Source organism: Phasianus colchicus, chromosome 7 (genome assembly GCF_987193195.1).
Source record: "Phasianus colchicus chromosome 7, bPhaCol1.hap1.1, whole genome shotgun sequence".
Taxonomy (NCBI): Eukaryota; Metazoa; Chordata; class Aves; order Galliformes; family Phasianidae; genus Phasianus; species Phasianus colchicus.
Window position 1 is genome coordinate 23,407,349 of NC_143442.1, and position 25,735 is coordinate 23,433,083.

General features: G+C 37.6%; 1 protein-coding gene across 10 annotated transcripts in view; it reads right to left on the reverse strand.

The window, feature by feature from the left end:
- PDE1A (phosphodiesterase 1A) overlaps positions 1 to 25,735 on the reverse strand; it is a 206,735-nt gene that overhangs the window by 138,396 nt on the left and 42,604 nt on the right. For 8 of the 10 annotated variants that reach the window (XM_090144143.1, XM_090144144.1, XM_090144145.1 and 5 more), the window contains one exon: positions 12,634 to 12,747. The exons of 1 other annotated variant lie outside the window; for it this stretch is intronic. In XM_090144143.1, the coding sequence (XP_090000269.1) occupies positions 12,634 to 12,737 (104 nt within the window). In that variant the 5' untranslated portion in view covers positions 12,738 to 12,747. Of the gene's footprint in view, positions 1 to 12,633; positions 12,748 to 12,911; positions 13,041 to 25,735 lie in introns of those variants that run through there. One more of the 10 variants, XM_031601339.2, reaches the window with a different exon arrangement.

A 25,735-nucleotide genomic window follows, 5' to 3' on the forward strand; every position in this document is an offset into this window, starting at 1 on the left:
TTTACATTTTGCTTTCAGCTTATATGTGAACACAAGGATATTTTTAAACTACATGCAATGGCATTCTGGTTATAACTTTTTTGTTGCAAAAGAAAAGATGACCAGCAAAGTGCTAGCAGGTGGAATAGGACCTCATACATAAGATGAAATCGACTGTTTTCCATATCCAGTAAGAAGCTGATCAAAACCGAGAGCAATTCAAGGGTAAAATAGGTGACAGGGGTGACTTGATATGATGCGTGCTACCCAAGTCACCTAATTTTTCCATAAATAAATAAATAAATAAAATGATGAATAAATCATGGCATTTTTGTTGAATTTAATTAGCCTGTAGCAGAGCTGGCATGTGATGTTAATAAATATGCGAGTTTACAGTGAGAAAGCAGAAATATAATTAGAGGACCAAATCAAAGCCAACATTATCCATATGAATTCTAATATTATGTTTGTTTTAAACATCAGAACAAGCATTGTCATACTTCCATTAAATTTATACACAATTCAGACTTCTCTACATTTTTGAATACAAACTTTGGTTTAGGCTGTAACAGTGATAGGAGCAACTCAGAAAGTTTGGATTCAGCTATAAACTCTCTTAATCTTCTGGGATGCTCATATCCTGTGTTTACCCCATAACAGACAAGCAGCTGCCGTATGTTCACTTTTAAACTCTCTTTTTCACTGTCTCCTATGTAGACAAAACATTTTTTCTCAGCTAAAATTCAGTTTCATGCAGAATATGAACTACATTTGATCCACAGCACATGGGCATGTTCTTGGAATACTGAAGAATAAAATCCCTTAGTAGTGAAGCAAGGGGAGAGTTTTGGTATATTAAATAAGAACTAGGAGACAGAAGGTCTACGTCATAAGTCTTCTGTGATCTCCTATTTGAACAGGATAGGAATATAAAACCAACCTTTAATTTCTTTCCAAACAGATCATGTGACTTAACATATTTAATAACAGAAAACTATCAGGTATGCATCATATCTTTTTTACTTACAAAGCCAGGAAACCAATCATGTAGCTTTGGAAGCATGTTGAATCAAGATGTTTTAACAACTTTATTTCTACTTTCTTCTGGACATTATATCCCTAAATGCTTCTGGAAGGTAGATTCTGAAAGAATCAAGTGGAGAAGAAACTCTTTTCTGATCTGTAGCTCAAGCAAGACTGTGCCTCACCAAACTATTCCAGAGAAAAACTAAAAATAGAAGTATGTAATTCTTTCTTGGAGACAAAGCTTCCTCACAGTTATCACTAAACTATTTAAATGTGTATGTTATTAACATTCTTCATTTTGACAAGTGCTTGACAAATATTTTTAAATATTTCCAGAGAAACAAGCAACATTAAATCAATCTGCTTAGAACTTCAAAGTCAAAAGGCCCAAATAAGCCAGTGTTTTTACCTATGACATTTTTAGTAAAGAACATAATACTTCTGTCCACACTCACATAAACCAGAAAGTATCCAGTAGAAACAAACTTATTTCAGAGTATAAATCTTTTTGACTCTACTTACATACACTATTGCCACTTTAATTAATACTTCCTATCATCTAACTATCAAAATTTTACTCTCAACGTGCACCAGTTCATTCAAGAAATTGAAACAGTTACATAATTTTGAGGCAGATTCAAGCTGGGAATATAGGAAGGAAGGGCTCAACACTTTTTGGTGAAATATCATAATGTGATGGTGTTAAAAGCATCAAACATACGCACTATATAGGGAAGTTAAGACATACATTTCTTCTCATTATTGAACTTGTAAAAAAGCTCAGCTTTACAGGAAAAAAAATTGTATTTTAAACACTCTTAAAGAGCTACAGGTACACACACATACTAGTGCTAGTCACAAGTAAATTAATTTGAAGCCTTATTTTTGTCCCAATTACTTGAAAAGATGCATTCTCAAGAGAAATATAACACTAAAATGGAATTTCCTTGTCATTGCACTATAAGGCAGAGAAAAGGCTATTGTAATCTCCACCTCACTGCCATAGGCCATTGGACTGGGCCATAAACCTGTTTTTTTCTCTAAACTAACTGATGTTACAGTTAGCAGAGGTGTTTTAGTGATCATTGAGATATATAGCTATAAAATCAGCTACTGAAAATAACCACTTTGTGTAGGAGATAATAACAAAAAATATTTGAAACAAACAGAAAATAAAAACACAACACACATCACTGCAGGAAACCTGATGTTAGATGTTGATTCTTCAATATATTCTGCATAAAACGTGGCAGAAAACAGCCAATAGCATTTCATTTCAATTTACCCAGGGAGAACGGTACTGTATATGAACAAAGGACAGTAAATGCTACCTGGTAGTCTGCTCCTTAGCATTTTTCTGGTATAAATTAAACTAGCAGTGAACCATTCAAATACAAGTGCCTCCAAATACTATTTATCAGAGAAATTCATAACAATTAAATGTCAGCATAATATTTATGGAGGCTACTTATTTTCCCAGGGGCGCCAAAAGTCTGGAGAAGGGTTGGGTCAAGCAAACTGCAGCCAGTGTCAAACAGCAGATAATGGAGCATAGCCACTTGCACAGGCAAACACCTTCCTTTAGATCTCTCCCTGTTAAATAACACTGCATCAAATAGCATCTGCATTTTGCCTGGAAGGCTGCATTGCTGCAATTCAGCAGACTATAAGTCTGAAAGGCACATTAAGTAAACAGTAACAAAACCAGAAAAAAAATGTTGAATGACTATGATTACAAATATTTAGTTACACCATCACGTAGCAAGCATACAATCAGTGAGGAAGAATTGAGCAAAAACACATTCTCTTCTCTTACTGCTTCAAAACAAACGAACAAACAAACAACAAAACCACTTCTTCAGATGGATATTTGTAGAGCTACTAGTTCTGGAAAAAGTAGAGCTTTAAGGTATGCCTTTCCTTTTTCTGTCCTCCAGCAGATGATACTTAAAGTTATCCCAGCTTCTCTGGAAAGCATAAAAATCAGATGTATTTGCCTAAATTGCCCAATAAAGAAGCACACTAACCCATCCCTGTGACATGTCTATGATTTCAATTTTTGTAGGTAGATGTAACTCAAGATTTTATAGAAGCTTTATTTCCATCCCTGATCTTCAGGATTTCTTCTGTTTTATGGCTGACTCAGATGAGCATTACTTCTCTTACTCATTGTAAAGAATTCATAATAAACCACATGGGTGTCCAACTCTACCATGCAAGCTGTAAACAGCTGAGTGTCAGCTACTGAGTATCCATTCTCAGGGCATCTTGGTCAAGAAGAATCAAGATTTCATGAAGCACATGTCTGAAGGAGTGCCTCTTGTGTTTGTTTTTTTATTTCCTTTTGGGAGGGTTTACATCCAAAACATTGCCAATGGTGGCAAGGTACAACCAAGGTAAATAATAGACTTAAGGAGCTACAGTTCTGTGACTGCTGGTTATAGGTTACCTAGCAGTACTTAACTCATTTAGTTGAGGTGCAAATACATGATTACAATTCTCCTGCATTAGCCAAAGTACACAACGTGCATGTTTATTATGGACTTCTTTCAGGCTAGCTTTTTGTTGGCTACAGGAGCACAGATTTTATCTGATGCATCATAAAGCTAGAGTGAAATGTGCAAAACTTGATTTTCATAAAAACTGCTACTACAAAGCTCCTGCAAAAATACTGGAACCCTCAGCACAAGTTCATATTGCATCAGTACCTTCTCTCATTACACTAGAGTAGGCTTTACGGTGTCACAGAGTCACAGACTTGAAACACAGGCGACCTGAGTCTGCAGTTCTTTTGCTGGTGAGCTTCACCAGATGAAGCAGGGCTGTCTCCTTTCACTTCATCAGCTATTCCCACACCCAGACAGCTTCCTGCAAGGCTGCAGCTGGGTGTGGAAACACCCAAGGAATACAACCTAGGAACTGATTCAAGTCAAAATTAATCAGAGTAAAAAGTATTACCAGGTTGTTTTTAACAAACAAGAATTCTCAGCACAGCATCAAAAAGTCTTACTAGCAGAGTTAAGAAAACTAGAATGGAGGCAAGAATGAATCACAGGAGAGAATCTAACTTATCGTGGCTGCTGAAAAAGGTCAGATTCTTTGGGACCACATAGCTGACAAACTCACGCAGCTTGCAGACCAGTTTGGCAACTGATTTTCTAGAAGAACCCAAAGGAATTAATGAAACAAATCATGTAACAGTATTTGACTTGCACATAGGTTCTGGCAAGCAGTCAGAATCACCCAGCATTTTAGGAGTAAGTCATGTGCTCCTTTTAAAATACCTTGCATATACGTACTTGGACAGCAGGTGTCTAACTGGGGAGCTGAGGGGGTTGGGCTTGTTCAGCCTGGAGAAAAGTTCCCTGTGGGGTGACCTCATTGCAGCCTTTCAATTCAGCTAAAAGGAGCCTATAAACAGGAGGGGAGTCAACTCTTTGAAAGGGTAGATAACAGCAGGACAAGGGGAAATGGTTTTAAGTTAAAGGAGTGAAGGTTTAGGTTAGATTCAGGGGGAAGTTCTTTACTATGAGAGTGGTAAGATGCTGGAACAGGCTGCCTAGAGAGGCTGTGGATGCCCCATCCCTAGAGGTGTTCAAGGCCAGGTTGGATAGGGTCCTGGACAGCCTGGTCTAGTATTAAATGTGGAGGTTGGTGGCTCTGCCTGTAGCAGGGGGTATTGAAGATTCTTGATACTTGAGGTCCCTTCCAACCCAGGCCATTCTGTGATTCTGTAATTAGAGCCACAATACTGGGCAAGCTGCTGCAATCTTTAGCAGGTACTGAACACTTTCAGTAGCTCCTTACAAGTAAGTCTAAGCAGTTTCCTAAAGATGAGAGGCAAAGGAGAAGGCTTGCTTGTTTAGTTTGCAGCACGGAATGCCTAATTGTTCAGCTTTATGGACTGTGAAAGTTGAGTCATTTCACTGTCAGCTGTAACTTTCTAATCAACGTACTCAATTTCTGTTCAGCTTGCTTTAGCCACAGCAAAGTGCAATTCTCTCTCTTATTTTAGTTGCTACTGCTCAATTTTTTATCTCCTTCATAAAATTAAAGGAATTATTTTCTGTCACTCTATCGCTTTCTTCTCTATGAGATCATATTTTAAAAATTCGATGACTTGGTTCATGAAATGATGTGGCAAGGCAGTAAAGGAGGAAAAAAAAAAAAAAAAAAAAAAAGAGAAGCCTCCAAAATACCTCCGCTGCCACCAGAGTGTGAGTAAAGTACTCTGTTCCTCTGCAGTTTGGAAGTCAAACTTAGCTCCTTTGGTCCTTGGTTGGCTGGTTTTGCCAGTCAAGGGGATCTTTGTTTGGCAAAAAGGAAACCTGCTGGTTAGATACGATGGCAAAGTAGCTTGGGATTTGCTGCTAACCAGTACACCTCTAACCTTGCTTTGCAGCATTAGCTTTCTCAGCGACCTGTTGTGGTTCCACCTGACAAGCAGCTTTAGTTTGTTTGCTCACTTGCCCGCACCCTCCCCCCCCCCAGAGGGATGAGAGAAAGAAATGGAAATTAAATAGAATGCATGGGTTGAGATAAAAGCAGATTACTAAAATAGAAGAGGAAAATGGAAAAAAAAATGCAGTGATAACAACATATATAGCTGCAGAGTGTTACTTGCAGACCAAGGCACAGCAACACTACTCTCCACTGACCAATGCCTCGCAACCCCTCAGAGGTGACTGTCCCCTGGCCAACTCCCCACAGCTTTATGGCCTTCAACACGGTATCATGTGGTATGGAAATAACCCTTGGCCTAACTCAGGCCACCTAGCCTGGCTCTGCTCCTCTCCTGCTGTTTCATCACCAGACCAGCAGCTCTTCCCCCACCAAGCAGCCCAGCCTTGGGGCTGTGCTCCCATCACTCAGCAACAATCAAGACATCAGTGTGCTATTAAATCCTGAGTAAACGGCAGCAGAAATACTGGCAACTGTTTTGTTATAGCTCTACTCCAAAGATGAAACCAGGAGCAAACCAGACTGGGACACAAATGCAAACAAATGGAGCAGTGCTAACACTCAGTTCCCTACTAAATAATTATTTTGTCATCTTACAGGGCACTATTTCCGTTAACTTGAAGTTATGTTTCTCTTTGAGAAAGAAATATGAAGATGCCTAGTTTAATTATAGCATCCACTGGTAATAACGTAATTTCAGTATTTAGTCATGTGGTGTACAATCAACAAGACAGCTTGGTTTTGCTTACCCAGATGTTTTGACTGCACTTTGTAGGACCCTGCTATGGAGGCAGAGCAAAAACTAGCAGTTACATGTGGGAGTGCAGCACAATGAACTGAGTTTTTCACCAACAGCTTTGAGAGACAGGTAACTACTTTGTAGTAGGCTCCAATGTGTACCAACTAAATTAGAAAATGATGTTGTTGAAAGGAAGATTCACAACAATTGGGTGGCCCATGGGGCAAGCAAGAGCCTTCGCAAAAGTAGCTGGAAGGGGCTTCGATTAGAAGGAACGTAACTATTTCAGCAGCAGATGATATGTAGTCTCTTTCTAGGCAGAGATCTGAATTGAACATGCATGAGTTAAATAGAGAAAGCATTTTTTGAAATCTTAGAAGCATAAGTAGAGGCAAAAGACTAAGCTAAACAAAAATAAAGAGGATAGAAATTTGAGACTTCATTTAATTGCAGTTTGACAGTCAGCTTCATAAAATGTTTTCTTTAATTTCCTTTGCAGTGTTCTCAGATAAAGAACACGATTTTAATGGGAAGCGTATGTGATGGCTGTATGCACATGTATATTTGAAGATCTGGAAATAAGGGACTTCCCTTTTGGATCATACAGAAACTGCAAGATCTGTAAAGACAGATTTTTTCTGTTCTTAGTTGTATCATAGGCAAACAATTTGCAATCATCTCTAGAAGAGCTTCTTAAGCACAGCAATTCACCTCCCCACAGTAAACTGGAGGACTAGCATTTTCTTTAATCCATCAAAAGCACCAGTAAGTGCTAGCAATTGCAGCAAAAAATTAGTATGAACTGGGAAATAAATTCTCTTTGTCCACTACAAGGTAATGATGAAAATTACTTTCTAACAACAATATTATTATACTGATATGACTAGATAAGAGAGTTCTTTGTATTGCTAATCCTAAGTAACTGAGTATGGATAAAATATCTATAGTTATTGAAAGTCCCAGCATATATTGTAAGTTTAATTGGATTAATATTTTTAGACTACAGAATTATTGTGAATTGTTTACCTAGACTACCGAGCTGCAGAAACATACTTTGGTTTTGGAGTCAAAAGAATTTGTTCACGACATATAATGGAACATTTCTTACTGTAATTACAGAACTAACAGGAGACATATCAATCACTGGGTAAATCGTTACATAATTTCTTCATTTTTCAGTTCAGAGCATTTCTGAAATCATGCTTTACAAATAGTTGCTTTTATTTTACTTCAATTCCATTTAGACATAGCTCTCATTTGAATTTTTTCAAGAACATATAATTTTCCTCTAAAGTAGAGTTTTCACATTGTGAAAAAAAAAATGCATTATAAGTAAAAAACTTCTTGAACTGTATATTCATTTGTTCCTAACGTAGTTCCCACTACGTGACAATTTCTGACTCATTTTTTATCAGTTATCCACCTCCTAGTCCATCTTTTTTCCTCTGATTCTACAGTGCTCATAAGTTTACGAGCCTTTGTATCACAAAACATCAGGTTTTGATAATGATAATAATCTCTCCACTTAACTTTTTGTGAGCTTTCATGGCTTAGGCAAATTGCACATACAGACATGGAAAATAAGCAAATTTAAATGCCAAATACAGTATAAAATAGAATATGAACAAGACGTGAAAAAGCCAACAAAAAAAAAGATTTAAAAAAAATCAAACAAGGTTCTCAAAACTGTTCCATAGCTTTCCCACCAGTATCTGAGAGTCTGGTAAAGGCACAACGGTGGGAGGTTTCATAGCTGAGATTACCCATTTCAGTCCCTTTTAGACCTAGCAGGCTGCTAACCTGTGACTGCACTTGATGCCTCTAAAAGCATTTTTGCTTTCAGTTCAGCAGGTGTGGAAGAATGCATTTTGCTACTTTCCTTTCAAGTCAAGTTTCCCCAGCTCACTGGCTAGAGCCCTTTTTTCCTCTACAAAATTTGCACACATGCAGCAATAGGCATTTGTTATGCAGCACCCCAGGTTCAACAAACTGGCTCCAGGAGAGTCAGGCTTTTAGTGCCTAAAAACTCTCCTTTCTGAAGTCTGTTTTTAGATGCAGAGGAACAGAAAGGGAAGAAGATAGGACAAGAAGGTTCTGCTTTTTCTCAACCCTGTTTGCCATCCAGCTTAGCACAAATTAGTTTTAGTGGACAACAATGGAAATATAGCAAATATTCTCTGATTTAAATCAGTAACAATTACATGAAGCAGTTTATTTTAACTACATGTGAACTCAAACCCCACAGAAATTTCAGATGCTCCATTTTAACTTTTTCTGTTCAGAGATTTCCCAAAGAATTCTGGCAAATATGCCATGAAAACAGTTATTTTCTCACAAATTAATTTAAAGCTCAGAAATGGAACTCATTTCTAATACTAGGTTCAACAGTAGTGGAGACAAAAGAAACTACTTGCAAAGAAGATGCCTACTTGCAAAAAAAAGGTACATTGTGGGTGAGTCTGTCTGTTCTGTATGTGACACTGAATAAAGTGGCAGACAGCCAAGGCATACTGTAAACAGACTGTGCACCATTCCTCAGCATAATGAGGAACACAGGGTTAAGTCAACTGCAGATTAAGGAGAATACTAAACACTGCAAAGTCAGGGAGCACACAGAGCTCTGCTTTAAATCTGGTTCTCTGGGTGAATCCTTGTGAAGCAAAATGCTTAAAAGAAGTTGCATCTCTTTCTGAGCTCACTAATATTTTCTGTCAGTATCAGAAGAGAAGCCCTCATGGGCACCAAATACTTCAGTCCTGTTGACACCAGAATACTATTAAACTGGAGACTTAGTTACTGTTTAAAGCAAGTTCTTATCTCACAGAGTGAAAGGCTAAGCAAGAACTCAGTGGCATTAAATGCTCTGGAGAAGGATGCACCTGGACAGACTATGAGGAGATTCATAGAATCACAGAATGGCCAGGGTTGGAAGGGGCCTCAAGGATCACGAATCTCCAACCCCCCCGCCACATGCAGGGCCACCAACCTCCTCATTTAATGCTAGACCAGGCTGCCCAGGGCCCCATCCAATCTGGCCTTGAACACTTCCAGGGATTCCTTCCAGAGAGGAACATACACAACACGTTCCTGAGTCAGGCAGTGCCAATTCCAGTGTGGTTTGAACTGCTTTTGCTTTTACTCTTCTGAGTAACAAAGAATTATTTAAATCACACTATTATACAACATCTTTTGCTGGCACTTGTTATTTGTTTCTGCTTTCTCCCTGAAGTATGAAATACTATAAGCTTGCAGTCTGCATACTGAAAATGTCTTAATTTCAAAGACCAGAAGCTTGAGTTAAGACAGAAGTGTACATAATTCCTTTCCATAAGTAAGTCCTGTCACAGCAAGCTTGTGTTTTATACACTCAGACATCAATAAACTTAGTACCAATGCTAAGGATCAATTTACTTCAAATTAACCTTTCCTCTGCCAGAGAAGTTCTTTGTTTGCAGCAGTGTTGCAGTTTCTGCTACAGTTTCAGCTGCAGTTTCAGTATGAAGATAAAAAAGTGGTATTTTGACTACAATGCAGTAGGCAGAACTTGGCTCTAAGGCCACATAGGGCAGAAGCTAGGTATGGTCTCTGTGTTATTCTAAATATCCAAGTATTTACTTCAGGACATAAGAAGAGCAGTAGATTATTGGTTTGCATGGTGCTTGCTGGAGTAGAAACTGTGTAGAAAGGCTTTTCTGTCCAACATCATTCACATTGCCCAGTTTTCTCATTGGTTACTCATGTGCAGATTTCTCATTCTTTGAGAAGTGTATTCAGTTCAACTACCTTAAACAACAGACTGCATTTAGAAAATAAAAAAAAATATAGAAATAAAATATAATTTTTAAAAAAGACCTATGAGATTAAATGTATATGGAATTCTGTGCACAAATATTTATTTAAATGTAGATTATGTAAAAAGCTGACATGTTAAAGTGAAATACTATCTTAGTTAAAGGCCTACTGTGTATCTTTTAAACACTAGCTAGACAGTTACCCAAATGAAATCCAATGACCTGCTTGCAAAAAAAGATTGGAACTCTCAACTAACAAAGTATAGTAGACTGTATATAGAAGTCCTCTGGACTAGAGCAAGAAAAGATTCAGCCCCATAATTCACATTATGTCTTGACTAAAGTGTAGAAATATTACTATAAGGGTGTAATTTACTTTCACACATACTCTGTTTCACTAACAGTTCTCCTGACAATTCATAAGGGATTCTTCCCAAATGAGATTATCAGTGTTGGTCCTACTTATCTGTCCATCTTTCCTCCCACATATAAACAAACATATCTGTACCAGCAAAATTAATCCTTTTCCTTAATGTCTGATGTTTAAACTTTATTCAATATAAAGATGTGCTCTAAAAAACTCAACTCTTTGAACTTTTCCCATCAGAACACCGACTGGTCAGTGATTTTCTTTTGACTAGGGAATGACTAAAATGAAATCATTGAGAAGTCTGAGAAATACTCAGCTGAGCATTTATGTAATAATATATTTATGTATAATATATTTTTTTTAATACAAGTATTTCAGCACTGTAGTTGTAACAGTCATGAGAAAGACAGTTTTCAAGTACTTGAAACCATTGTTTTAACTACTCCTAAAGAAACCTGAGCCTTATTTTCTGAAGCTGTTTCAGAAAATAAGCCGAGTATCACTACTGTTTAGTTATTTACTTTTGTTTGTTTAATGGAACAATTCTGAAGGAAAACATTTCAGCCCAAGAAACACCACTCTTACTCTGGTGGTAATAGAGAATATACAAAATGAACAAAAGCAGCAGATTAGATCCCACATAAATAGAAGTCTGCGCAAGCTGATGGAGGTCTCTGCTGGAAAGGCTGAGAGGGAATCTTATAACTTCATAAGTACCTAAAGTTTGGGAGTCAAATTGACTTAGGAAGACTCTTTTTAGTGGTGAATGATTGCAGAACAAGGGCAACAGGCAGAAACTGCAACACAGGAAGTTCCATATTAACACAAGGAAGAAATTCTTTACTCTCAGAGTGACACTGAGGCTGCCCAGAGAAGTTGTGGAGTCTCCTTCTATGGAGATACTCAAGGCTCATCTGGATGCCTACCTGTGCGACCTCTTGTAGGGTGCTTACATTATCAGGGTGGTTGGACTCAGTGATCTCTGAAAGTCCCTTCCAACCCACGGGTTGGAATTTCATGATTCTGTGCTTCTGTGTTTGAAACTCAGAGGCAAAATGTGTGGCATCAGGCAGAATATTTACTCTGCTAGGTGCACTATGCGGTTTCTAGGGCTAATATATTTGCCAAAATGCATAATATTAAACAATGATGATAGGATTCATAGCAAATATTCAGAAGCACATCACAAACAAGTCCTGATAAATTTCTGACCGCAACTGAAAAGTTGCTTTCCACAGAGGCAAACAAACTTTCATGTGAAAGAAAGCAGACAGCAGAAATTCGTTTTCCCATAGTCAGCTCAAACCTCAACCCAATGCACGGGGGAAATAGGTAGAGTCATAGCCAGTGCGTTCAACACTTAACATTCAAATTGATGCAGAGGTTTCAATCAAACCTTTTCCTTTGACCTCTGAAAGACTGTGCAGTAACTGTGACATCCCTTTAGAAACTCAGTATTTCAAATCTTTCCAGCTAGAATGAAAGTCCTATTATCACTTTCAAAGCAAGAATCGTAACGTGTCTGTTCCTTTGTAACATCATGACATCAGATTTCAGAGAAAAAAACAGACAAGTACTTGAAAGAGGTGCTGAAGTTTAAGGTGTTTAGAACACACTAGTTGACTTTTTCTCTGACATATTGTAGATGTTTGTTTATTGATCACTTCCACCAAAAGCCTGCACTGAAATTTTCACAAGCATACTGAATTATACAAGGCAGGTGCATGGTGGTCCCTTCAAACAGTTCTTTAATCAGTTTTTGGCATTGCTAAGCACCAAAATAATTAACAGAGACCAAAAACAGAGACAAAGCATCCTCCTAGCATCCTCCCCATAGCTAGGTATCTTTTAACATAGAGTTCTTTGCCTTCTCAAAAGGCAAAGTACTGATACTTCCTATGGAACTGTAGTAATATACTTACCTACATATATTGGCAGGAATGATGGAACAGCTCCGGCAATGCTGATTCTGAAGATAACATTTACAAAATCACATCAGAGCTAAGGGAGTATAAACATGAAAGGACTTACCTGCATTTCAGTTTGGATAACTAGTTATATGTCTTTTTAATGAGGTGATTGAACCTTATATAGCATCCAATATTAATCTAAGTACCCATGATACAAGAGAGTGATGTACTGTATTATGAGAGCAAATACTATTCACAGCTTAGGGATAATTCTCCCATTTGTTAATTAGTCTTTTTAACGAACGAAAACAGTCTTTCCTAAGGAACAGAACAAAAGCCAAGGAGGGAAGTACTCACATTCCTTTGAGCCGCTGCCACATTTTCTCTGCATGTCCTCCTATTTGATACTTTACAGAGGTGCTTTCCAGTTCCCGAGTTGTTTCCGTTGCTCGAGCCCCCATCGTTACTGTCCTACAGTGATACAGTTATAGTCAGGCTCAGCAGCAAGTAAAAGCATTCCTCAGTCCACTACAAATGTCAGAAGATCCACGTATCTTAGACAGTAGCAGCTTTCACATCAAAACACATCAGAATTACAAGAGCTGAGGGATGATTCTGCCTGAATCGCTACTCACTTGGGTAGAAAAATCCACTCTTCCCCCCCACACCAGCACAGAGCAGCACACAGCTCCTCTGACCTCACGAGTCTAATCCATACGCGTGAGCCAGCTACTACACTACCGACTGCCTGCACAGGCTCCTTCCTCAAGCACTTTGCCTGCAGTAGGAATATGCACAGAAGCACAAAAGATTCCTTAAAACAGACTATAACGCATTGCCATGCAGGATAAATGTGAATGGTTTTAACAATCCAGAAGGAAAGAAAGCCTGGCTTCTGCTCTGCAGGTTGGAGAAACAGGCTGCGATAGGAAAGCAGATGGTAGGAGCCAGTATCAGCCACATCACCCTACAAAGAGGGCATGTTCGAATGCCAGCACTTTCTTCTCTTTAGATGATCCCAAATTGATTTTTAAGGAGTAAATATCTACAAGCTTCTTGAGAAGAAAATGACCGACTAATGTTAAGTCGCAGTGAAGTATAAATCCCTGCAGAAGAGAAATTAGAGAGCTCTACAGGTTGTTACTGAAGGAGTATGCTGTAACGATGACTATTCACCTTCTCCTAGCAACTCCACACAGTAGGTTGCTGTCAGTTTCAGCGGTGGGAAATGCAGCAGCTGCAAGACAGCCTGCTCAGCCAATCCTGCGGGACAGCACCACGCTCGTGTCTGCCAGCAAAACTATTAAGAGCAGGCAGACAACACAGGGGTTGGGGACAAAACGGTATGCCAGCCACACAGCACATTGCCAGGGCTGCCTTTCAAGTGCAGAGCTAAGCACCTGGGTGTACAGCCAACACTGGGTTTTGGAGGGGGCAAAGGAGAGGATTTCCTTGCTTGCCCAGCCACAGACCTGGCTTTGTAGAGTGCCTCCTGTACTGTACAAACAGCACTGCAGTGAATCAGAAACAATCTTCATTTATGAAGCAAAAGCCAAATAATCAAATATTTCACAGACTTCTGTCAGAGCTTGTGTTTGTTTCAGTAAGAGCTGCGCAAGAAGCCAGTGAAGAGGGGGGTGCCAAGTAGCAGACAGTGTCACCAGCTGCTGGTGTCACCCAGACAGGAAAGGGGTACTCAATTGGGATGGATCACTGTAAACCAGGGCCCTCAGATGCCATTTCTAAGGAGCCTAAGGTAGAAGATGCCTATCCCATATGGCTTTAATTAGACATCTTTATATGTATTAAATGGTACGAAGATGTGAGCTGATGAGAAGTTCCCATCTGATGCAATTGGCAGAAAAGGGTAAAGCATTAAGTATTTGGGATCTTACAGAAAAATAAAGAAGAGGCTCACTGCTTTGAAATAATCCTAACACTCCTCAGAAATTTCTTATCAATTTACTTTCTCCGGGATGCTTTTCTCCTGTACAAATTACAGATTTAAAATATCCCCCATTGGAGTTATAAAACAGTATGAGATGCATCTGTTACACGATGATCTCAGGTGGAGAACTAAATACTGCATTTCATTTACTTTTCTGGTTTTAATACATACGCAGTTTTAAAATGGTATTATTTTAGTGACTTTCACTGCATTATTCCCGACCCAAACATGTAATCATCATTCCTATAAACTTTACTATCAATATCCAAAAAACACTCATGGGATGAGAAATCTCTCTAACAATTTTCAAATAGCATTGTAAAACAACAATGAAGATGCAAACAACTGTTTTCTCAAAAACTGCAAAGCATTTACTTAGTTAAAAAGGCAGCAGTATCTCTGAAACTTCTCTGAGGAGCCACTCAGAAACTTCCCAGATTTCCACTCCTGTTGTGCATGGAGTCCTACTAAGGTTGGGAAGAGTATAAATACATCTCCAAGGAATAACTAATGAGAACTCTCACACTGATCCAGGCTCTTTTCTCTGGTAACTCCCTGACCTCTGAGACGACGCAAAGAAAACAAGTATTTATAGAAACCACATCAACCTCCAGGGACAGAGGGGAATTTTAAGGGCCTAATTTTTCTCATAAAGTATTCCCTGTCCTTATCCAAATCTATGATTAAAAAAAAAAAAAGTAGAGCGTCTACGTTGTTCTCTCCCTGATCACCAAGAAAATAAGCACTTGAAAATATATTGCTTTGATTTACTGGAGAGAAGTGTTATCAGCAGGTAACATCCCTCTTAAAGGAAGAAACCATCCAAATATTGCTGTGAGCAGAGATGCGCCCACAAACTTCACCAGAATCCCACAAAGGGAACCCAGCACATCTTTGCTCCCTGTGTGCCCACACTGCTGAAACAGCAAAAAGCCCTGCAACAGAATCACCTGGCCAGGCTCTGAAACTGAAAGAAACAGCAGGAAATGCATAAAAAGAGATGAATAAGTCATTGGAAAACCAAGAAAACCAAGGGAGTAGCCCAAGCAAGCGTTCTGCATGCTCCTAAGGAAAAAGAAACAAACCACTTAAAAACAAAAAATAGGTATGCTATTATCCTGGAAATGCAAGCAAATCTATCCTTATGGAGACATGAGGAAAGGAAGAAGAGCTGCAGCAGTAGCTCCCCACAGGCTCACGAGGCAGCACAGGGCAAGAGCTTGCTGCTGGAAGAGAGGACAACAGAACTGCCCCTGTGCAACAAGGGAAATGGGGAAGGAACTACAAGTATTTCTGAGTTGCTCGGAAACACACATCTGTCATACAAATTGGTGCGAAGGTGATCCAGAGTACTAAACGAGAAGCAGATATCTTAGGAAGTCAAGTCAACCAGAAAGATAACACCTGAGATGGTAAATTATATTAACTTGTTTTGCTCCAACTACTTCCTGTTCTTATTCTGTTCTCCTGCTCCCACCCTAGCTAACCTGATATTTGTGTTACAGTCCCAGCAAGTTGTTATTGCAGTCCTTCTTCCTCCTACAGAAATATAATCTTTATTTACCAGTTTTTTAATTTTTATTTTTAATTTGCTGCTCAATATTTCTGGACTAAAATGAACAGCTTCAGCATTTTAAAATGAATACATTTTAAAATAGGATAAGTATTGATTTTCACTCCCTCTCTCTGAAGGAAAATATAACTCCCTATTCCACTTCGTTAGATAGGAATCTATGCTTAATGGTAACATGTTCTAAGCTCTTTTCACATCAGTAGAAATAAACATCAGTGCAAAAAAAATTAGTTTAATATACACTCACTAGTAAAAAAAAAAAAAAAAAAATCAAAATCTGGTTAGCTTTCCAATATTGAATACTAAGAGACCTTTACTGCTATGCCAAAATCACAGTAAGTATGAAAATGACCTGTGTCAAAACTGGGAATGACAGATTGGCCATGGAAGCTAGAAAGGGCTGTGCAGGCTCTGATGAGGAGAATTGGAGTTTTATTTTAAATAAACCCCTTACTGTTTTATTTGAAATTATCTTCACAACCCATAGATGGAGAATAAGGAATAATAAGAGGCCTGCAGGTTACTATGACTTGCCAGGTTAATATGCATTCCTCCAGATCTGATAGCACAGTCTTCCCTGCGGAGGAGCTGCAGAAGGGCCATGAACCAATTAAGAAATGGGAAAATATCAAACAGGAACAAAAAAAAATATTTTCAAGTAGACAGAGGATGTATTGGGTCTGATTGGATCTGTATGCTGAATGCCCTGGCTTCTCAGCGAACAAGCACTGATACATAATTCACAGAAGCAAATAAAGCACTGCACTTCTTTCTTTGCTGGGCGTGAGATAGGGATCAGTATCATTACAAGTCAGGAAGTTAATTACTGAGGAGTTGATTGCCAGTGGGCTTGAGTGTGCCGTGGTAACGTGGTAGGACAGGGATCTCATTGCTCAATCCCTGCCCCTAGCACAAAGGACCAGCTTGTCAGGCAGTGCTTGCAGAGTCTCCTTCCAGTCTCCCCAGTGTCTGCTGCACTCACGTTTGCAACGTGCAATCTCCTTCACAGACAGAGTCTAGCTTGCTTGTTATGCCCAAATGTGTTAACTGTTAACCAGTAAGAAGCATAATGGAGGAAAAAGGAGTATCTAAAATCAAAGGACTTAATACATAAGCAGTCAACAATCTGGCAGAGGTAGAATATTGATGTTACAGTAATATTGTCTCCATAGAATATACACTAATAAAATTAGCAGTCTTATATAAATTGATGGATAGCAATTTGAGAGATTCACACATACGGCCTACACAGTGTATTGGCATCAGTTAAGTAGGTAAAAGCTGGGATTGATACAGGTTGACTAGATGACCTAAAAAAGAGAGCTAACAAGGAGAATTTTCCCTTTTTATTTTTTTTAAGTATGTTTTGCTACACGCGATTTTCTGTATTTGGGGCTTCAACACTGCTCAACTGCTAGTTGCATGCTACATCCAGCTGCAGGCATATGGGAAGCTGCAGGCAGAAATGCACTGGTTAACTTAAGCTGAAACATAACTTTGATATGTGGGAAACAAACTGGATGTCTGAAAGTGTATGGAACGTACATAATAGTTATGAAGTCTTCCTTGCTATGATTCCATCATAGTCTTTCAGTAGTTAGTTGTAAAACTTTAAGAAGGAAGAGGCTACACTTCACCTTGTCCAAAATACATGACTAAGAGAACCACTGAAGACTAAAGTTTTTCAAAATAGGAACACACTGGTTTGTAATAGCATCAAGCTGAAGTTTTGGTACATTCATGTACATGAGAAACATTCATGAGAAAAGAACTAACTTCTAAGAACCAATCAAGAAGTGTTTGGGCCAAAAAACAAGTATGTTCATTTTTAGAAAAAAAAAGTAAGAAAAAAGGAAACCATTCTAAAACTGGCAGCACTGCAGAAATAAGATGCACAGATTGAAATAAATTGTCATAGAGAATCATAAAGATAATGGTTTGCTTCATGACAACATGAGATTACTACTTTTCAATGGCAAAGAGAACAAGGCTGCCTACATAGCATAGAATCAACAGTTGTAGAATAAATAGTAATGTACTTAATTAGTTGTGCTCCTAACAGAGGACACTGTTTTATTAAACATCACACATTTTTTAATCTCTCATTTAGGAGTATTCATGAAGCCATTATAATTACGATAATCATGCATCAAAGAGGTAATGGTAAGATAAAAGTCTTAACACAAAAGCTATGGTTGACTGTGGACAACTAACTGCCAACTTTTTGGCATGGGTGTACAGCTCAGGAAAGAGAACAGAATAAAAGGCAAAAGGAGAAAGCAAAACTGGACTTGACAGAGCATCTGCCAGCTTATCCCACAGAACTACAAAGGAAGCAAAGAAAATAAAATAACTAGGTCATGGTACAAGATGTGTGTGGACAAAGCCAGCAAGGAGTAGAGTTGTCCCAACTAACTGCTGTCTAGAGAAATTATTTCTAGCATCCATTTTGAACTAGTCAACAAAGAAAATTGTTCACTTCAGATATACATTACTTTCACAAGGGCCATAGCAACAAGAAAATGTCTCTTGATATTTATAAAAGACTGTGACAGAACAGATGCCAACAGAGGGGAAAAAAAATCTGTCTCAAAATGAAAATGGAATTTAGGGTATCTACCCTTAACTGAGCTAGATTATTAAATGTGGATCTATACATCATGGAGCAATGATGAAAACTAAAAGCGTAAATTATTTCAAAAAGGACTAAGTAATACATTAAGTGCAAGTCCAGTCATGGCTATTAAACAAAATGGTTCAGATGCAACATCCAGCTTACAACACCTACAAACTGCAGAATGTCATTAGGTAAAAAAGCATAGAGAGGGATCACTTTTAAGTACCTACTCATTGTTATATTCCTTTTCTGAGTATTTTCTTCTGATCATCATTGGAAACAGAATACTAACTGAGAGAAGCATGGTATTTCTTATGTATTTATTCAATACAAAAGTGCTTCTTACAGTGTATAAAAATATTTTTCATTCATTTTCATGTTTAAAAAAAATTCTCTGTAGAAGCAGTGGTTTTCTCCCTTGAGTTATGAAGAAGGAATCTTACATAACACCTCTGCAAAATGCCTTCTGCTGCAGTTAACAAGAAAATGGAGTCATTGTACTGTATACACATACTAGAAATGTAAATACAGAGAGTGATTAACAAAGAAGAACATGTTTCCTACATCCTTCGACCTGACTTGGATGATATACAATGTATTATAAAATGTACAGGAGATACATAGGATACCTGAGAAAAATCAGCAAATTCAACTTTTATTTTCATAGCTTCTAATCACAAAAAAATCCCACCAGAATAAGATTCATACTCTATAGAAGTCAGTATGAAAGAGAATTGAATATTATTAAGTATATGACAAGATAGGGTTGGAATATGTGTAGTATTATCTGATTTAGAATTACTCTGTTCCAAATATCTGCACTTCAGGGACCTGCTACAGAACTTGAAAACCAAGCACTGCTGAAATCAGAAGGGTCTTTTGTTAGCATATTCTGTATTTTAACCTTAATTCCAGCAAGATGAAATCCAGCTTTTGGCTTTAAAACATCTCAAAAGATGAGTGGAGTTTTCAACTGATGGTAAAAACTGGCAGCACATTTAAACATTAGTTCAACAGTCTAGCATGCAACAAGATTAATGACAAGAGCAAAACTCACTGACAGTCAGATGTTTAGTATCACTTAACTGTGTTTAGTATCACTGGAACAGGCAAGTTCAACCAAAGTGTAAAGGTAGAGTTTAGGGAAGTTTTAACGTTGCCCTGGCAAAACATCCCTCTGTCAGGTTTTTCGTATCAACTCACGATTTGGTATAAATATTCTTGAATATGGTTTCCAATAAAAAAAATGACAGAAATGTTAATTCAAATCAAAACCATAACTAACAAAATTAGTTTTTAAAAATAAACTGTTTGTTTCTTACTTAAGTATTAGAATGACAGAGTCTAAAAGCATAATTAATTATCTACATTATTAATTTATGCTTTATTGAGACTTGGACAAGTGGATGTTAAACATCTGTTGAAAGACTGCCCACTGGTGGAGGTCAGCACAGCTGCTCCCACATGCTGGTTGAATCCCAGAGCCACCGCACTGAACTCCAAAGGTGTCACTGGAGGAGCAGCACAACAGCAACAAGTTGACATCTTCTGTAAGGGGTGCATAACCAGAGGAGCTTTGTGTACCCTAGGAAGACCCACAACTCCTCCACCAGTCCGTTCTCACTGCAGTGTTTTTGTATCTGGTATTATCCTGCAGCAACTTCAGCGGTGTGGAAAAAGCAAGCTACCATTTTGCAGCTCTTACCACACTCACTGCCATAGCACAGCTACTAACGCTGATGGCTAGTGGAGCAACACTTGTGACAGAGACTTCGAAAAAGAGAGTGTAAAAGAAGAATGAGACTTACTCAGTTGAGCTTATGGGATTCTTTTTGGGGCTGTCTTACTCTGCCTCTGTTTACTTATTAGAATCTAAGTTGCCATTTCCTTGAATGTGCTTCCTGCCTGCATTCATCTCCATCAGTGTAATCTCTGAATATTTTTACCACATGTAAACAGTTGTAAGCCTCCTCATGATTAAAAAAAAAGCCTGGAGGTTAATTCTGATGGAACCTGTGTCAAACTCTGGCAGATAGGGAAAAGTGAACTAACACTGCTGCTGTGTTCAAAAACATAAAAATCTTAAATAAAACAATGAGGCAGTTGCCCTTGAAACAAAGCACAGATTGAGCATAAACCAAGTATGGATTTATCTGCTTACAGATATGAAAAAAGCTGAAAAGTTTCTGCTTGATCTGACATGCCTACCTGACCAGGTCAGGGCTCTCCCTGCTGCAGTAAAGAAGGGCATTTAGGATTTAAGCACAAAACACAGGAAATGTTTGAGATCTCAGGTGAACACATCTGCCTAATTTTATGTGTATGCAAATTAAAATCCAGATATGGACAAGAATAAAGAATAGTGCAAGTATAGATAATTTAAGTAAAGAACAGAGATAGCATTAAAAAAAAGAATACAATAATTGTAGTTTGATAAGCTACACTGCATTTTTTTTTTTATGTATGTTGCATGCTAATACTAAAAAAATTCAGCGGCTCTCAGTACTTAGTTAGGATAGACAAAGCAGTAATTAGATGAATTTGTAACAAACACAATCTAGGCTAGAAATGAAGAAACATTCTCCAGCTACCAAAGTAAAACACTGGAGCTGGACATCCAAGGCTGACAATGAAATCTTTTTCACTAAAGCTTGAGAAAATGACAGGCAAAAATCTAAAATCAGAAATGTAGACTGTCCCTTGTATATTTCTTTTTTTTCTTTTAACTTTGATTTTTGAAAGTGTTTTAATTAGCTTGAGCTGAGATATTCTAAAATATCCTATGAAAAGAAGATAGGAGATCCCACAGAGAAGCAACGGGACAGCACATTATAAGCATGCAAACACTCAGCTACTCACAGGAGAATTCTCAGCATTAGTAAAATCAAGTTTTCAATTCCACTAACGAAATGCAGTCACTTTCTTATAAAAAGAGAAAAACATCCAGGCTACCAATTCTAGAATCTCTTCAGCAACAAAAAGTAGTTTGTACTTCCCTCAAAATGAAAATAATTCCATTTCTGACTATCCAGAAATATCGCATAGATAGCACTCAATACATATGCATTTTTTTTTTAATCTGAAAAGCGTATTGCTTCACCCAGCCAGGTGCACTGCTGCACACAATGAGCACACTAATTTGACTTTCAAGAGCAATAGCACAGGTGTAGCATACCTTTACAAAACACTGATTTTTTTAAAATTATTTCAAATAATATATAATATATATAAGAAAGAACTCAGCATGTTTCTACATTATTTGTGTTTAATTATTCTTTTGTATCAAAAACTTGCCCCTTATTTCCAGGTGCCTAAGCTCCAATTCCCAACATTAACATTTTTATTTTATTTTCCTTTTTTAAAACACATCCTCTATACAGTACATTGCTTCCTGTTTTTCAAACCTACAGACCATTTTCCATTCATGTTTTCTTGATCATAAACCGAAAAAACACAAAGTTCTTAATTCTCCAGCAAAAAGGCTTATTTGTCACTCTTCTAAGACCAAAACAATTGCCAGTGTTTGTTAGAGTAACTCCATTGTGAAATCAGTGTCTCAGATGAACTCAGATGAAAAGTTTTATTTTCTGTGGTGCCACAGCTGCTTTCTGTGAAGTATCTTGATTGGGCATCAGAAAGATGAAATGGGCTTTTTCTGCTTGTTTACAGTATTTCTTAATAAGAGTATCATATATTTGATAGATGCCAATATTGATGAGCTCAATCAATCAATTATCTATGTATGTGTCTCCTAATAAAAGATGAGCAAATGCTGAAGAAAAAGCTTTTTCTTATTTAAAATCAATAGCCTGGTGTACATATAAGAAAAATACAAACAAACAATGAAACAGGGGACGAGATGCTTATTTTTAGTTTGGAATTAATTTAAGTATCTTAATACTGTTAAAACACTTTTCAGTATTTGATGTTTAAATGGATGACATAATTATCATTACAGTAAAGGAGAATTCAGAAATCAAACCTGACATACTGTTTTTCCCCCCGTAAAAGAATGACATTACATATTCTGAAAAAATTAAAATGCCAAGTTTGGGGAATATTTCTATAATTACAAATATAGATTTAAAAAAGTCAAGTGTTTCTACTCTAATAAAACAGATAGTTTTCCCAGAGCCTCTCCTCGTGATGTGGCCTTCTTCGTTGCTTTTTGTGGTTTTCTTTTTAGCAACGCTGTGTAATAGGATATGAAAACTATATTATGAGTATTTGCTATTTTGTGATAGAAAAACAGAGGAAAATATGACATATTAAGTCTTATTTTAACATCAATGCCCAATATAGGTTCCAATAGGCATTAACAAAATGTTACCAATCCACAGGCAACATTGTTAGTCTGGTACAAGATTTTAATTAATGTTAGTTTTTATTTCAGGCTACAAAATTTTCCATTAAATACGGCCTGTCTGAAGATTAACAGGACTTCCTCAAGATTGTATGTCCTCCTCAAAGACTTCAGGGAAAGCCACTAATTATTAGTCAAAACAAATCTACTTCTCTGGTACCTTACCTCTGGATAATCAGTGTTTATAAAAGTGGTCCAAGTAATTTACAATGTTTAAGTTATCTCAGTGAACTTTAAGGAAGTAGCTTGTATTTACATTTGCAGAAAGTACTTCATTTACCTTTCACATAGAGCAAAACTTTGGTGAGCCCATATCAGTTTTAATGAATCTGTGAACTAAGGTGTTCTGCTTTGGGATTTTGCTTGAGAAAGTGATCACACAACTCAGTTCCTTCGCCTGATTAAGACCTGACACAGCTCTCACTGAGGTCTTCCTGAGGCAGGAATTTTACACAACAGGAAAATCTACTGTGACCCCATTTTGAAGGAAAAATACTACATTTTGGTAGGAAAAAAACCAAAATGTGCTCCAGTCATTAATTTTACACTTTTATTAAAAGCACGATACTAGCTCTAAGTCAAGTTTTATTGCAGACATTTACAGTAAGTGATCAGGGCTCAAGCTGGAACTGAAGCATCCCCTTGAATAGTACTGTGACTATTCAAACACTGCTTATATCCTGAAAAATATCTTCTTTTCATTCAATAAACTAGTCCAGTTTCTGCAACACATAGGCTATAAAGTCCTCTGCAGAAACAGCCAGCACTGCATAGCTAGAGAACAAATAGAAAATTAAACAAGCGTAAAATGAACCACCCCCAGCATCTTCCCCAAAAGTAGGGACTTTCTGAGCCAGGGATTGCATTTGATAGCATAGCTCCTGGCCCCTGCTAGATTTATTCCATATGAACTTGCCTAAAACTCTCTTGAAAACATTTATTCATTGTTCTCCGAAACATCCTGAGGCAATCTGCTCTACACTTCAGAAACACGTGACAGAAAATTTACTGTTGTGTGCATGTTTTAGGTGTACTTGATGCTATAAGATCTCCCTATCTTCTTCTATTAGTGAAACATTAGATAATTATTTCCTGCACATGCTCTGTCACATTCACACTCTAACACTATTCATATAGAAATCAATATGTGAGAATGACAGAGTAGCATAACATTTTGAGGTTGCTGTCCATACTCCTCCTCAGAATATCAAATGTTTTCTTTGCCTTTCCAAAGTTGCTGAGCCCCGAACTGACACTTTTCAGACCACAGCTGGAGAAATGGGTCTAGGTTTGGATTCCTTCATACAAGAAAGCCACTGACATTATGACATAAGCCCAGCAAAGGGCCACCAAGGGGTCTGAAGCTCATGACATACAAGGAGAGGCAGAGGGACATGAACCTGTTCAGCCTGGAGAAGTCTCGGGGGAGACCCTGTTGCTGCTTAGAGCTACCTAGACAAACAATACAGAGTGGGAGCTACACTCCTCTCAGAGGTGCAGGAAAGAGGCAATAGACAAGAAGAAACAAGAGAAAATACGGTATTCTGAGGTAAAAAAATACCATGAAAAAACACTTTATTAATTGAAGAGTTTTCACCATGTGTTGTTTGAAGACTGGAATTGGGGCTGAGGAAGCCCCATGCTCAGAGAAGCTCGAGGCTGGACTGGCCACATCCCCGAGCACCTTGACCTAGGCTTGGACATCAGGACCTGCAGAGGGCCCTGTCAACTGCAACTGGGACTCTGCACTTCTACCACATGGAAAAGCACTGCCACCATTGATAATGCGGCATTAGCAAAAGCTGTGCTCTGCTCTAAGTTGGCAATTCACATTTCCAATTACTTAGAAGTTACTTTAAAGAAGTACTTGGAATCTGCACATTTCACATTCTCTCCAATAGCAGGAAGTAGACTATATAATATACTTGCAGAATTCATTGCTGCAGGATGCCATTGATTATGTCATTAAGATATTTAGCAGATTAAATATAAATAATAATGACAGCTGTTATTAATATAACAATGGATAAAAATAAAAAGGCTAGCAATTTTCAGGCTTTGGATCATAAGCATATCACCAGATGGAAAAAAACAACAATTATCTTACAATGATAGAAAATGTTGGCCAGGTACATTTAATACACAATACTATCAGAGAAGGAAAATGGAATTATGTAACTATTTTGCAATGTCTTTCTCATATACTGCTTTCACTACTAAACATACAAGAACCATTTTGTTTTTCTTTTTAAATCTCTGAACATAAGGACTAAACAATACCTCACGTCCGTAACCATTTCTTTGCCTTCTTTTACTCATTTCTTCAAAAAACAAAAATATATGTAAGAATTATAACAGTATGCAAAAGACAAAAAATATTGGATGTCTTACTAGTCACAAATTATTGCTGAAATGCAAACATCTATAAAATCCATGGTTTTGTAGGCAGAGGTACCACAAAATAAATTTTAAATGCAATATTCAATAGCTCAAAACATGACAGTTCATTCAGCCTAAACAAAGGTTAAAAACATTAAAAAGCCGAAGTCTGGAAGAATTATCTGCTTTGTTTAAAAAACACATTTAAAATGAAGAGACCTTAGCAAATTTAATCTGCTACAGCTGACATCATTACTGGGCACTGATTCAATTCCAAATTTAATTTCAGTGAAGCCTTAGTAAAAGTAATGCCTTCTGCAGATTCAGAGCCATCTGACTGACAATTTCTGCTGATGACAATAAAAAGTAACTTAACCAAAGCTTTAATTTTAAGAACTGTTTACAGAAACTATATATATGAAATGTATGCCGAACTGGCTAGGTACAAGATTTTAAGCCATTGGGTGTTCCTGTTATCACGGTTTATGCACTTCAAAATAAGCATCAGCACAGATTTGAGTTCTTCTGAACACATTTTTAGTTCTAGACATACATATGCTGCGTGTCACAATTCAATTT